Consider the following 14617-nt stretch of genomic DNA (forward strand, 5'->3'; position numbering starts at 1 on the left):
TTTGGCCATCAAATTTTCCCAGAAATTTCTTGGTTTTTAATTCCAGTCCAGTTTCAATTTCAATAATACAGCCTTAACGAGTTGGCATAGCAATAGTTCAGATTTTAAATTTGTAAATAAAACCATCGGTGTGTGTACTGCACAGGTCTCAGACAAAAAAGTCATGGGGCTAGGCCTAGAGTTTGGCAAGCTAACTGCAGATGTAGGCAGGCTAAATTAAGCTCAGTATACAGCGAGTCTGCCGACAAAATAAAGCGGCGATTACGGTACATTCAGGCACGTGCATGGCGCGCTGATCAGACATCAAGAAAAGCGTCCTCAAATTGGAATGGAGGTACATGTCATGTACGTTTGCGGGTTCGTCGTGTGCCGCCGAAACATCCCAGTGCCGTGACTGAAAAGCGGTCTCCTACATGTATAAAATCTGACCGGACAAAATCTGACCGGACAAAAGTTTGTTGCAAGCAGTGGATGACTGAAAACTCCAGTGAGAGTAGACAAGAATTTTTCGTTTATGTTTGACTGAGCGTTAACTAGTTTGTGACCTGATATAAGTGGGGGGTGGGTGGGGGGGGGGGGGGGGGGTTGCCCCCAATGGAAAAAGTTGGGGGGGGGGGGCAGTGCCCCCCTGGCCCCCGGTTCCGCCGCCACTGTTTGGGACATGCATGTATAATCTGGTTCCCAGACCAAAAGATTCTGACTATTCCTGATGAAAAAGGTCAGGTAGCAACCTCGTCCCCAGTGCTTACTTTATTTATTTCCAACCTAGTTTCCAATAGTAAACCATGGATAGGAAACTTTCTTCCTACATCCTGAATCGATACGGCAATTGGCTAGTAATGGATTTTTGTCGTGTACTTGGTGTTGTTATTCACAACGTGCAGTACGTGTTTTCGCGATTATTCGTCCGCGCCTTCTCGAAAATACTCATTTCCTTCCCAATTTGTTCATATTAATATGAAATGTGATACTACATGTTGTCTCGGTAAGATCGTAACAATTTAATTAAATAAATTGTGTTTTTCGTAACTCACGCCATGCTCGCGCTGCGACGAATTGACTCTGCTTTTACCCCAGACACCGCATACAAAAACAAAGGCAAATGTAACGCACATGCAGGCACCAGACTATTCCTTATTTGCATACGTGTTCAAAAATCTTGCACATGCAAATGATCCAATACCAGGGTGAGAGAGCGGGTAGTGATGGGCGCGTACTGCTCGACACCCCTGGGGTCGAGGTTGGGTCAGGTAGCCGCTAGTACTACATTGTATTACAAATATACGTCACGTGACCAGAGCGGGAGTAATGCCTCCTTTCCGAAAATGTCCGAAGTTTGCCAAATTCATTTCGTCGACAATCGGATAGCACCCGGGTATTTCTGAGTATAAAATAGGTTTTTATTAACTGCCTAATTGCTTATTAAAAACTTTTTAACATGAGTTGATAATTAATATTCATTGCTTGCATTTAGAAAACTTGAAATTCAACGACGATTTGTGCATCAAGTATGCTCTCGGATCGTGTACGAGGGGCGAACTTTTTGCTGCGTCATGTACTAGTTTTAATTTGACGAACGTTAGGCCAAAAAAAAAAAATAAGTCGGTCTCTGGTCAGCGCGCGCGTCGATTTTAATCATGCGCGTCAGTCTTGTTTTTTTTTCCAAAATGTTCCGCGGTAGCTCCAACAGCGCCCTCTATTGCCGCACCTCCTCGGTTTTTTTTTTACCAAATAGCACCAAGGAATGGGAAATTGCACCAAGGCAAATGATCGAAAGCACCAAGGATAATTATGGAGGACACCAATGTACATGAGGACACCAAAAAAGCAAAATAGTACCCCACCTTGTCTGTACAATCCAAGCTTGAAGAAAAAAAAAAAGCAAAAAAAAAAAAAAAAGCCGCGTTGCCGCGTCAATTCCGGAACACTGGTGGTCTGACCAGAGACCGTTTTTTTTTTGGCCTTACCGGGATTTTCCAAAACTCAGCGTGGTCTCCATTCGGCTCCGCCTGCTAACAGTGCTATTTGGGTGTCTAATTTTGAAGATTTCAGGTCAACGTAAGTCAATGTCCTCTTACAGAAAAACTGTATATGATAACTGTATTAATATGAAGCAAGTGATTTATTTGAAATTTGATCGGAACATTAAAAGCTATAAGTGATAAAGCAAATTCGGAAACGAAGCCGAGCTTTGAAAAAGGGCCGTCAATGTTGTCATGTTTATTTAGCCACAGAGGCTGCCTGACCTACAATTTAGACGTGTAGGTGTCACTATTCCTCATGTGCATACGTGTTCAAAAATTTTGCACATGCAAATGATCCAATACCAGGGAGAGAGAGCAGGTAGTGGTGGGCGCGTACTGCTCCACACCCCGAGGTTGCCAACAACTTGCTTGAGAAACCTGCGTCCTCTGTCAGATTGATTGCGTTATGGATAAAGTACGTGACACCATTACAGAAGTTTCAAGGATGATGTCAACCATTTTGTTCTCGAATTCAATCGGTAGCCCCATGTGCTTGGCTTAGTGCCCATCGAGCACATATACACCGAACGGCCTGTAATGTTTATTCTAGTCACGAGCTGGCAACAACGTATACTCCACACTGAATGAAATAGTATGATAGATGCAGCGCTTCAGAAATATCAGGCAAGTCCCTGATTGAGGTTTGGAATAAATTGGCCATGAATTGTGTGCGTAGTTGCAAAAATGATCAAGATGCTTAACGAGCAGTTGGAGAGACATCAAATAAGCCACAGCAAATACAAGAGGGAAATGAAGCAACTGCACGATGGTTTGACAGCCGAAGCAGGTTTCATGTCCGTGGTGAGTTTTTACAATAAGAATGCCTTTACCCATCAAACACTGACCTTTTTTTCAAACCGTTATGAAAATGTCTAATTATTTGACATGATTATCGCGCGCAATGCACTAATCCCATTCAGATTATCAAAACATCGACTTGTGCTTGGATCAAAATCACTGCACCTCAGAGATGCCATATTTATACTATAAAGTTTCTTGAGCAGTGTACCTGTGATTTTCATCATGACAGATCCGAACACGTTTGGAAGCGCTTCAAGCCAAGAGGAGTCAGCCGTGTATTATACTGAGGTTATGATCTCAACGTTGCTTTGCAGTATAGATATGTACTCCTCAACAATTTGATACAACTATACACGTTTCTATTATGCATAATTCAAAGAAAATGTGATATGTGCTCCGTGCATGGTACGTTCAACTAGTGAGCTAACACAATGAGCCTGAAAATAACGCTGTCTGAAAACACTCGATCCAGATGAAATACAGAATCTTATCTCAGCGTGGATAATTTTTCTCCCCCCCCCCCCCAATTATGACAAATGGCACAAACTGCTCTTAAAAAGAACTACCAAAGACTAAAAATGCAACCTGGTGGTGAATTGCAATTTTCTGATAAAAAGCTAAGGTCTTCAGAAACAGAAAGTTATACACGATGGCATTGTCAACGTGGTTTGTTTTATGTTCGTTTTTGCCCCACTCCATTGTAGAATATCGAGAGCTGTATCAAACACGTCATGGATGACACTGGCCGTTGGTGGCATCCTTGCTGCAGTAATTGTAGTAACGAACAGGAAATTGCATTAAAAATCAACGACGGTTAGAAAAACAAGTTATTTCTTCACTTATACTTTAAACAAAGTTGATTTAGCACGAGGACCAAAAGGTACAGTAAGTGATATTTATTCTTTTTGTAAAGCTCGATCTTAGGTAATATAGACCTCATTTATTTAGATAGAAGAAATCGAGTGTTGAATGCACTGTTTTGAAAGGTTTAATTGGTTTATAACGATATTGTGCAATGAATCCTGGTGTTTTCAAAACACAATTATAGTTCGAATGCATGCAGCAGCCATTTCCCATACTGATGCGTATCCCTGTTGAACAATACGGACACACCTGAAAGCTGGCTATAGAGTGCAAATGATCCATACAAGGGTTTACATTGCTCTAACCCGTGCACTGAAAGCTAACAGACCACGTACGTAGGCTATATAAACTGTAAAACCTTTAGTTCCTAAGATATGTTAGTGATAAGAACTCCAAACGTGTTTCATGCACAAAAAAGACCCGTCAATATTTTTCGTTTGCTGTAAAAATTCATGATGCAGACAATTGGAATTGCCTTAATCTTCTTATCATATTAATGATTGGAATATAAGATTTATATAATGTTCATAACACTATAACATCACGAACAGCAAAACGATTACGGAGAAATACATAATTCGGTCGAGGAGTCAAAAATTGAGAATTAACGTAATTAAAGTAATTTTCCCTTTCACCATAAGATCACCAAATTTTTCTTTAAGCATAACTTCCTAAAATACAACCTAATAAAAAAAACGAGGCGCAAAAGAAACTGAAGACACGACTAACATATTCGTTCTTCGCTTGCTACTCTCTGACCGAACTTAACCGACCGAACTTTAATTCAGCCGGACCAACGCTGTCTTCTCCACGGCTGAGTGAGTGAGTGAAAAAGAGGGGCTGGTTTTCTTACCTCTTGTGATAAGACGAGAGAAGTGGTAAGAAGACAGGCCCTCTCCTTGCAGATTTCGTCAAAGTTGCATTTGCCACACAAGTGAACGAAATAATTGTAGTACATTGTAATAATGTCCTGCCTATGCCCCCTCTGTGGTTTTCGAATTGCAGTGCAGTAAATCGTCCGATAACTTTTCTCTATTTTATTGATATCCATTGTTATTATTTTCTACCATGGCCTGAACGACATAGGCCTACCATATTTTTAGATTTAGTTCACTTTTCTAATCTATCGCCTCATGGGCTGACGGTTGTTCTAGATCCACAGTGCGTGTTGTAAGTGCCATTTCTTGGATAAGAGAACGCACTTGATTAAAAAAAGTTACAGAGCTCAGAACATTCAAAAGCTATAAGTTTCTGAAATACGACAACATAAAACACAATGTCGGGGCAGGGTGACGGTTATAGTCTTGAACAACCTGACTGTATGAGGTATCTTAAGCCTCCTCACGCCTTTCCACAGCTGTTGACCCTTCCGTACCGGATACGCTCCCATCACGTCCTCTAACACCCACCCTGTTGTTGCTCTTGCACTTGCCCAGCGTGAGCATCTCAATGAAAGCCGCACGGAATCGGCGGTGCATGAACCCGTAGATGATCGGATTCACGCATCCGGCCACGTAAGATGTCACGGTCACCACCATGTACACGTTACTGCTTACGTCGATTCCGGGGATGTCTAGGTATCGGACCAGCGGGTACGGGAGGTAACCGACCCAGACCACCAGAAAAACGGCCAGCATCATGCGGTTGAGGTCACGGTCGTTGCGACTTCTTGAGGGTTTGAAGCGGTCTCGGCCTCGGCCTAATGTTTTGGCCACCTCACTAAGCCTCTTGTGGCCTGGCCAGATGCTTCCCCTGCGTCGCGTCAGGTCACTCTGGCTTGGAGCTGACCGGATTGATTGCATGTCCGACTCGGTGCTCGATAACCGGACGCGTGTTCGCCGAGTCATTGGCCTACCGGGCGCTTTACCTCCGTGACCGGATCGAGAACCAGACGCAGCCTCCCCGGTCCGGTCAGCACTGGCTAGAACTTGTGTGGTGGTCAAATCGAGCCCCTTCCGTCCCTCCAAGGATGGCTCCTGAATGTCAGGCGAGAAATCCACGGTGTTAATGGTGACCGATGACTGGTAAACGGCATCAACAATGCTACACCGATGGACCTCTGCCAAAGGAGTGGACTTGTTCTCGTCACAAGCACCGGTCTTTCCTGCTGCATCCACCTCCTTACCGTCACCAACATGATCAGCCTGACCTGTATCTACTTCAGGTGGGTTTTCAGGGTTTGTGACTAGACTCGGGTTTCTTGGGCACTGTAATATCTGCTCCTTCTCTTCCTGAAGCGCAACAGGCGCAAAAGTCACTTTGTCACGGGTGTTGTCACTGCAGACCGCGATGGACATCGCTTCTCCGTTGGTGACACTTGTGGCAATGGTTCGAGTGGCTACACCCATTTTGCTATGAAGACTCTTGCGTTTCTTCTTCACAAAAGAGAGAATGGTGACATAGGAAACGACAATGACAATGCTGGGCAGGATGAAGATGAAGCAGTAGACGACGACAGAGACGCGCCAGCTGCTTGCATTGTAGATTGCGATACAACGTAGTGCCTTCTCAAGGTAGTACATGCGGCCAGCCACGACGAAGAAATGGTAACACATCATAACCCCTGCCGTCACTAACCAGCACAGAACCACGGCGATACCGATATTCCGCCGAGAGGCGATCTTCCTGGCACGAGTGAACAGCACCACATTGACCAGCCGGTCTAGACCTATACACATGGTATGAAGCAAGGAGAGCAAGGAGAAAGCCAGCGTGTAGTAGGTGTGGAATCCACACATGAAATCCCCGGACCGCCATTCGCGGTAAATCAAGGTGTCTATTCCAGGAATTAGGACACAGCCCGCGTACAGCAAGCCGACTACGCTCAAGCTGACGATGAACGCGTTCCCGCGAGTCCGTAGATTCTTTTTCCTGGCCACGGCAGCGATGACCAATAGATTCCCCACCAGGCCGAAGAGCGTGAAGACGGTGGTGATACCAGCCGCTATTCGGGTTACCACAATGGACGGTAACCCGCTCATTGTCTCATTTCCCGAATTATCCATCTTGAGCTCTGGGTGGATAACGTCCACAAACCTCAGAACAGATCCCGGCATGGTACCAATCCATCGACTGTGGTCATCTGTGTTTTGTAATCTCTTTTCAAGGCACTTTGTGTAACGGCAACAAACATCTCACCTGCAAATAAAACAAGAGACAATCGTAACTCAGTGGGCCTACGCAAACAGCACGAGTGTCCTGTAAATCCATAAAAGGCGTTTTATATCGTCACATCTCCTTTTTCTATGTATCCAACATGACAAAAATATTTGCACATTCAGGTCAAACTACCGTCCATCCACCTCACTCCTCGCAACCAGATTACTTTTCTGTGATTGAATTACTGCTGCCCTTTTCGTTGCTCAGTAACAATTTTTAAAAACATCTCCAATACTTAAAAAACATACCTTGCATATCCTGAGAGCGCTCGTTTGTCCAAAAAGTCGGTCGACTTCGACAGAATCGGGGTTCCCGGTAGCCTGGTGCGTAATTGGATGGTGCGTAATTGGATTTTTTTCCCAATAGGACTTAATGTTCAATGATGATTCAAGTTTGAGTCAGGAGTTTGGATTTGAGCTTTCAGGCCCTCAGCATGCAATTGTGTCAAACAGAGCAAAGGCATCGTATTTGAAATATGCTGTTTGTTGATACTTCGAAAAGAAACATAATTCCTACAATCGGCAATCAAACTAAGAAAGAGTGCGGAAAACCTGTCCAGAAGCTATACCGTGTACATGTCGATATTCCCCGACTGAAGAGAAATCACAATTCACGCTTGTTCGCCTTGATCCAATGTCCATTAAAGGCCATCTAAAAAATCCCACACTTAAAAATGGGTGAGTTGTGAAGTGTGAAGGTGCGAGGCGACGTGTACATTTCGCATCAGTTCTGATCGACTGTTGAGATGGAGAGACGATGACGCAAAGTCCCGAACAAGTTAGGCGAGGCACGTCAAGTGACACTGATATCTTGTGAAAATTACAAGACACATTACGACTACACTAACACTGGTAACATCCAGGTTGTCTATCACAATATTATTTAGTTAGGTGACGCAGCTTTTTTTTTTTTTATTAACTATCATTTCGTTTCAGTCATAAACGATTTTTACGGCGTACGTACGCTGCTGTCATCCTCATCGTTGATAATGTGACTGTACACTTTAATCAATACACATCGCTGTCCGTGTTCGTCCGCTGCATTTTACTTCATGGCTGTAGCTTCTTCGTACGAGCGAGACGGTGAGGGAAGATCGTGGTGGGGCATGCGCTCGTGCCTGACAGGTCTGCCCGCTGTCGTCCGTGACGAACCGGGCATGTAAATGGTTTGGCAGTCCATCGGCCCTACTGCGTCTCATCATCTATTCTGCCGGCCCAAGCGTCTTCTGTTGTTGCCATGAATTGGTGGGCGTGCTCAGTGCAGGCTGGCGGGGTCAAGGTGCGCTGTGATTGACAATAAACTTTCGTTGGCCATTTTTGTCGTCTAGTTCTCTTAACAGTCCAAGTGGTCGCGACAGCTTCCCTCCAAGTCTCACACTGTTCCCGTAATTATTAATAATTCAACTGCATGACTTGCGTATGTATTCTCTCTAGTCTGAGGGCGATATATGGCGTTATGGCGCATGCTGGCATGGTTGGTAAATATTTGTGATATGCAGCGGCAAAACGGAGAGGGCCAATTATCGCAGTCAGGGTCTGGCAAAGTCACGCCATTTTATGATACTAACCAGTTTACTTGCCCATTAAAAGGAGGGTAAACATGTTGGTCTGTTCGTGTCTCCTCGGCATAAAGCTGTGAAAGTAATTCACAAAATTAATGGTCCATGGCATGTAAGTTTACTTTTCTTGGAGTGTAATTTACGAATCACGAATGACGCCGTTTTAGAACTCATTCAAACTTTGGGTATTTGCTCTGGATTCTTCCATGGACAAGCTTCATCACCAAATCACACAAGATTAATTTTGTTCTCCTGTATGAACTTGATGTTGCCTTTTCAATAAGACTGTTGACCGACATGCCTTTCTAACACACAATAAATTGACCTTAGTGAAAGTAATAACGCGCTTGGCAATTACGAATCAGCAACCAAAATCGTGGCAAATTTGATAAATGTACTCGTGTTCGCGTATTGACCCTACACATCGAGGTTTAGTTCCCCTACTTCACACACGAGCTCGATGGTAAACATGACTACATAAAAGAACATTAAGAGCTGTCACCTGGTTGATGTGTGTATTTACTGCTTCATGGCTTGCACGTTGAGTAAACTTCAAATCATAAAACACTGGCGCCATTTTGTTAATATATATAACGTTTTAGTGCAGCCAATTACGGTGTTGAACATTTATCGAGTCAATTGAACACAAACAAATTCTTAGCTTACAGGTGATTCCCAGCTTACCAGCCTGAATATCTTTGAAAATTCATGCCTGTCAAATGAAAGCACGAAATATAATCATAAACTTACATAAGCCAACTTGTTTACAACTCTTCAAGTTGTCTTTTATTCCCGAACCAAATCTAGACGCTATAGCAAGCCGAAGAATTTTCTTATATAGGCTAGGGGATTATAACAGAGAAGTTTATTTTTTTCCATTACAATTATATATATATATATATATACATGTATATATATATATATATATATATATATATATATATATATATATATATATATATATATATATATATATATATATATATATATTTTTAAGTATTTAGTCTTACATTTTCACTAAACGACCACATCATCGAGTACTCTTACATCTCGTTCATTTCTATTGCTGACAAGAAGCATAATTAATCTCCGTGAAAAAGCAATTTCCCATGTGGAACATCTGCAAGGTGTCGGTCATTACGAAAATAAATTGCCTTTTGCCCGGCCACCGTGTTCCAGAACTACTACGGCCTACGCCTCGGAATGACCAGGGAAGGTGATTTGTTTGTAAGATATCGGAAGTAATTTCAGGCATCATCTTATGTCATACTGGCTTCTGCAGTCACTAAGTCAAGTTCTGTTTATTTGAACGGCTCACGTCGAGTGCACTGTGCATGCGTGAACGTGATTTAAAGCTTTGTATGGTGAAAAGGTACAATAAGTGATAGATTTGCGGGTGCATCGTGGTAAACGTCTTTCTGCCATTTTCATCCTTTATGAATAATGGTTCTGGACGTCTCGCCCAGAATCTGTTTGGTAAAATCTCATACAAACAGACAACAAGATGTAAGGTCGAAGGAGACTGGTCGGATCGGCCAAAATCTGTTTGTAGTCAAGCGCAGACTCGGGAACAAACTGGAATGGTCTGCAGCAGTTACAATAATATTATAGAACGCTATTTGGTTCATTAATATACTGGAAGATGTAAGTCCTATTCTGCCGCTAAGAAACGATCTATCAATGTCACGGTAATTGAGCCACGTAATTGAGCCACAAAGCCGATCTTAAATCAACAAAACCGCCATGCATTTGGGGAAACGGAGGAAAACCATGCTGAAATACGCGGCTTCCTGCTAATACTTTTAAGAAGTACAAATCTTTGTGTTTGAAATTAATCATGTCATGAGCTAATCAATTTTGTCTTGTCCCGTTGAGCCTAAATATACCAAAATCTCAGCTGTATTTTTCTAAAATGGTGTAATCTCTCCAAAATATCGCTAGCCCGTCATTCCTTTCATGTTAAGGAAAAAGTACACGGCGGGAATGAGCGGAAAACGCGCTTCATAAGTATATGTGTGTAAACAGCGCCCCCTAGGGTCAATTACCCCACCAGCTTATTGATTTTCCCAAGCCACTGCCCGACCGGTCCCTTGTCCCCATGCATGTTGACAAGAACTAACCGCCCCTGCTTATAGACATTAGTCAAAGAAAGTAAAGGGTATAAACTCTTCAAAGACGAATCTTTTAGGAAACTTGAAAATGAATAAAACTTTTGCATTAATACATGCAGTTGAAAAGCATTGTTGAAGGGGAACACTGGTATCAACAGAATCGACAGAAATTTTGGGGGCACGTGCCAGAGCTTACAACGGTAGTAGTGCTCATTTTGGGGAGGGTTATTTGGAAGAGGAAAATCGCAATGGACACAGCGAAGTGCAGGATGTGTAAGCCAGAGAGGGGCAAAGAAGCTTTGCTGTACACCTCTGCATTAAAAAAAAACCCTGACTGAGTTTAAAGCGAATTCGGTTCGTGACTAAAGGATTACGTCCGCGCACGTACGTCGGCGACACGACAGTGCATACCAAAGATGACAAGGGCTGACTGGACGGCTCAACACCGCAGCCAAAACTTCTAATCCTCCCCGCTGAGTGCAAACAGAGAGTTTCTCCCCGTACCTATCTCATCAATTTAAGGAGCTCTTTTATCCTCGCCCGTGTGTCTCACAGTCTCAGCCAACTACACGTTAATACTAGAGCGTTCCCCATTTCTTCATCTGAAATAGTGAGACCCGAAATCCTTTTTCTCCCTGTCATTAGCGAAGAGCAAATAGCAGTGAAACTCATTGGGACTTGCTATTAGCAATCAGTCATTTTCCATGTCATGTGAAGAGCCTGCCGGGATTTTACTCTTCGTGTTTTTCTTTCTGATGCATTTTTTTGATCGGGTCGTTCTAAGCAGACGGCAGACGGATTCAAAACAATCCATCTCCTCAATAACACAGCAACGGTCAACATTGTTCCAGAATGATGTCTCATGAAAATGGCATGATAGAAAACGAATGGAGAGGAAAACGAATTAAATAATACTTAATATCGTCTTTCAATATTCAAAAAGTCAATTATTTTAGTTATGTCCATGCTGATCGCTTTATGATTTATCCTGCTTTCAAATTATGGAAGACAACTGTATTTTTTATTTTATAAACATGTTTGTTATTCAAATTGTAATTTTTGTAATACGTACATGTATTGCAGTTCTCACACGAGCGTATTCTGACTTAATAATCTGCCTGACATTAATTGTTAGGTCGTGGAAGCGCCGTGGCCGGATTCTACCCGTTTCCGAAAGTGTCCGAAGTTTCCAGAATACGTTGACGTTGACACCTGGATATAATATAATCGCGATATCTCGGGAACTCCAACAATAAAATGGTTTTATTTATCAACAAAATACAAGTTATGCTTGCCATCAGCCTTGAAACTTTCGAGTTCATCTAATCAATGTTTGCATTCCCAAATTCAAAGCCAAGGGTAATGTCAAATATTGGTATTCACTGTCATATTAGGCCTTGTGCCGCTACTGAGTTACAAGACTATATACGTTACGTGTGTGAATGGTCAAGATGATACTTTTTAAGTTGGAATTATACAGGGTGAGTAAAAATTTTTACACAAGTTACGGAATTTTAAACACAACCACCGTTGTAAAGTTCTGTCCACGGATCATAAGAAAGGTGTGCGTTCTTTCAGCAAAACGAAAACAATTCACGCACATCCCTGTGTAATTTGTTTTCGTTTTGCTGAAAGAACACTGAACTTTTTTGCGATCCGTGAAAAGAACCTTAAAACGGTGGTTGTGTTTAAAATTCCATAACTTACAAAGTACATCAGTGATTTGAAAGATTCTTGTACAACAAAGTTTATGAATAGGGTTTTCATATCATATATTTTGAAAGTGCTACATGCAGAACTTCACTTAAACAATAGTCCCGACATTTGGGATTCGTTTCTTTTTACTCCCCCTGTATAATTGAAAATTTGAAACAGCAATTCATTTGAAAATTTATTTAAATAGCACGGGGATCTACGAACTTTAGTTGGCGCTATGCTGTGCACTATACAGGGAAGAAAGAGAACTTACAAATAACAAAACTAAATTTCCATTTCGGTTTGTTGATGAAGATGAGACATGGAACACCCGGATGACCGCTGGTATTTCTGTGAAAAGATGTTTTATCTAGCCCATCCATCTATTTAAGTCTTCTTAATTAGGTCATAACACAGTTGACAGTAAATTGAAGGTGAGATACTGCATTTTTAGTTCTCCCGACATAACACGCTGGGGGCCCCGCTGTCTACCCGAATTTCCGCGCCAGACAATAATTTGCTGCTTGTCTTACCCCGTATAGTTCGTGTCAAATAGCACCGCGCGCCATGTGCAGCAACGCTGACATTCTGAGCATGTTTGGTATTTGATCACACAGCAACATTCCCTGTGATTGGTGCCCAGGGACTTTGTATTCCACTCCCCTCTCTCGTGCAGAATATAGGACCTGGTGTACACATTGGTATAAACTAGTCATAAAACGTGTTTTAGATAGTCATTGATGCATGGCGAACAAAACCTGATATGGGCCTTATTCACGAGTCGGCCATATTAAATTGAAAGTTAGTAAACATCTTATTTTTAAACTTGCGAAGAGAAATGAAAGCAAATTAATTTATAACCAACCAGTCTGCCTCAATAAATAATTTTAAATTTGTAATTAAACATTCCCTAATGTTAAAAGCCATATTTAAAAAAATGACAGTAAAATAAGGCGGCATTGTGCCTGCATAAATGGTCTGGCGCCTTTCCATTCAACAGTTAACAATTAATGAAATACATTCAGGGAACTCGACAAAAATGGCCAACTCGTGAATAAGGCCAATAGGGTCACTCAATAATTGCAATTATTGTGCTAATTCGGCTGTTAAAAGCTTCATATCTCATCTGGCTCAGGCTATATGGTTGATCAATTTGGGGTCGAAAATGGGGTATTCCAGGATCCTGAGTCGATTTCTGTTAATTTCATCACATTCAAAATAAGTTTCATAATGCTATATCCTCCAACCCTAAAATCGCCGTCGCTCTCTGTATATATTTTGATGCATTTTGTTGTCTGTCACTGCCGAATTGACTTATCAGTTGTTAACATTCAGATTATTGACCCAGCTCAGCAAAAGATGGAAGTAGGGCTCAAGTCAATTTCAGAAGCTGCATTGCTGCTGGTGTGTCCAGTCTTTGACATTAATTTGATCTTGAAAAAAAATAGGGTTTGAAACCCTTATAATGAATGTATGACTTTGTAAATGAAGCATAGGACCAGAATCGCTCCAGATAGCAATATAATAATACGATTTGGCATTTTGTACTATATATTACCAGGATCATCATTTGTTACCTATTTAATAGAACCAGTTAAAACTTTGGGAGTGACTGCATAATGGCTATGCAAATGACCTCTATAGATGGCTTGAAAGTCAGCAACAGTAAACACTTGTGACCCCAAGCTCATCAAAGGTTTTTCGGGGATTGGCATAGTAAGGTTAATTAATATATGCAAATGACCTCTGAATGCATTGAAATTAGCATAATTCGACTAAGGATCAGTCAAGTAGAGCCAGAGATAAAATGGTCTTCTATTTTCATACCCTAATTTACATTATTGTGACTTGATCCAACGAAATGAGTCTTAAGGACAAATTCTCACTTCGTATCGTTACATGTAGTAAAGGAATTAAGCGCACACTGCGCCTCCTTTGACATATCACTAAGTTTGATATCGTAACACAATATACATAATCATGTGGGCGAAAATTATCACTATTCCTAAAGATTGAGATCCCTTAAGAAGTCCAATTATTCGAAAGTAGTTCTGTCGACTTGTACCTCACTTTGATGGGTTGGGTCACTTACTAATTAGACGTCATTACGAGTTGGGATGAAGTTTTTTTTATGGTCATGCATCAAACACATCATTATACGGTATAGCCAAGTTTCATGACTTTATACCATTTTGCACATACACACTGGATTGTCAAGAGGAGGGGACTTGTGTTCGGTATCAAGACCACGAAAACAGGGCAACCAAAGGAGTTACACCTTACGAGAGTCCAACATTGGATGATAAAAATATGTTATAAAGAGAGACAAGAAGAGTGAACGGAACAACCAGCGTAACAGGTTTACATGCAGGGGTGGAGCACTTGGGGATCGCATTGTTTTGAAG

The 14617-nt window shown here is 41.8% G+C and overlaps 1 protein-coding gene across 1 annotated transcript; it reads right to left on the reverse strand.

Moving 5' to 3' along the window:
• Positions 1 to 3707: 3707 nt before the first annotated feature.
• LOC119732653 (G-protein coupled receptor moody-like) lies at positions 3708 to 8242 on the reverse strand. The gene is made up of 2 exons (XM_038206279.1): positions 7097 to 8242; positions 3708 to 6827 (listed from the first exon to the last, which is right to left on the reverse strand). The coding sequence occupies exon 2, from the start codon at positions 6743 to 6745 to the stop codon at positions 5021 to 5023; it is 1725 nt and encodes a 574-aa protein (XP_038062207.1). The 5' UTR covers positions 6746 to 6827; positions 7097 to 8242; the 3' UTR covers positions 3708 to 5020.
• Between the last annotated feature and the right edge of the window lie 6375 nt (positions 8243 to 14617).

The sequence above is a fragment of the Patiria miniata genome, unplaced genomic scaffold (assembly GCF_015706575.1).
Source record: "Patiria miniata isolate m_02_andy unplaced genomic scaffold, ASM1570657v1 HiC_scaffold_24, whole genome shotgun sequence".
NCBI classification, from domain to species: domain Eukaryota; kingdom Metazoa; phylum Echinodermata; class Asteroidea; order Valvatida; family Asterinidae; genus Patiria; species Patiria miniata.

What these genes read in the sequence shown, in the direction of transcription:
- LOC119732653 (XM_038206279.1), bottom strand. Translation starts at nt 6,745, where the DNA reads ATGCCGGGATCTGTTCTGAGGTTTGTGGACGTTATCCACCCAGAGCTC.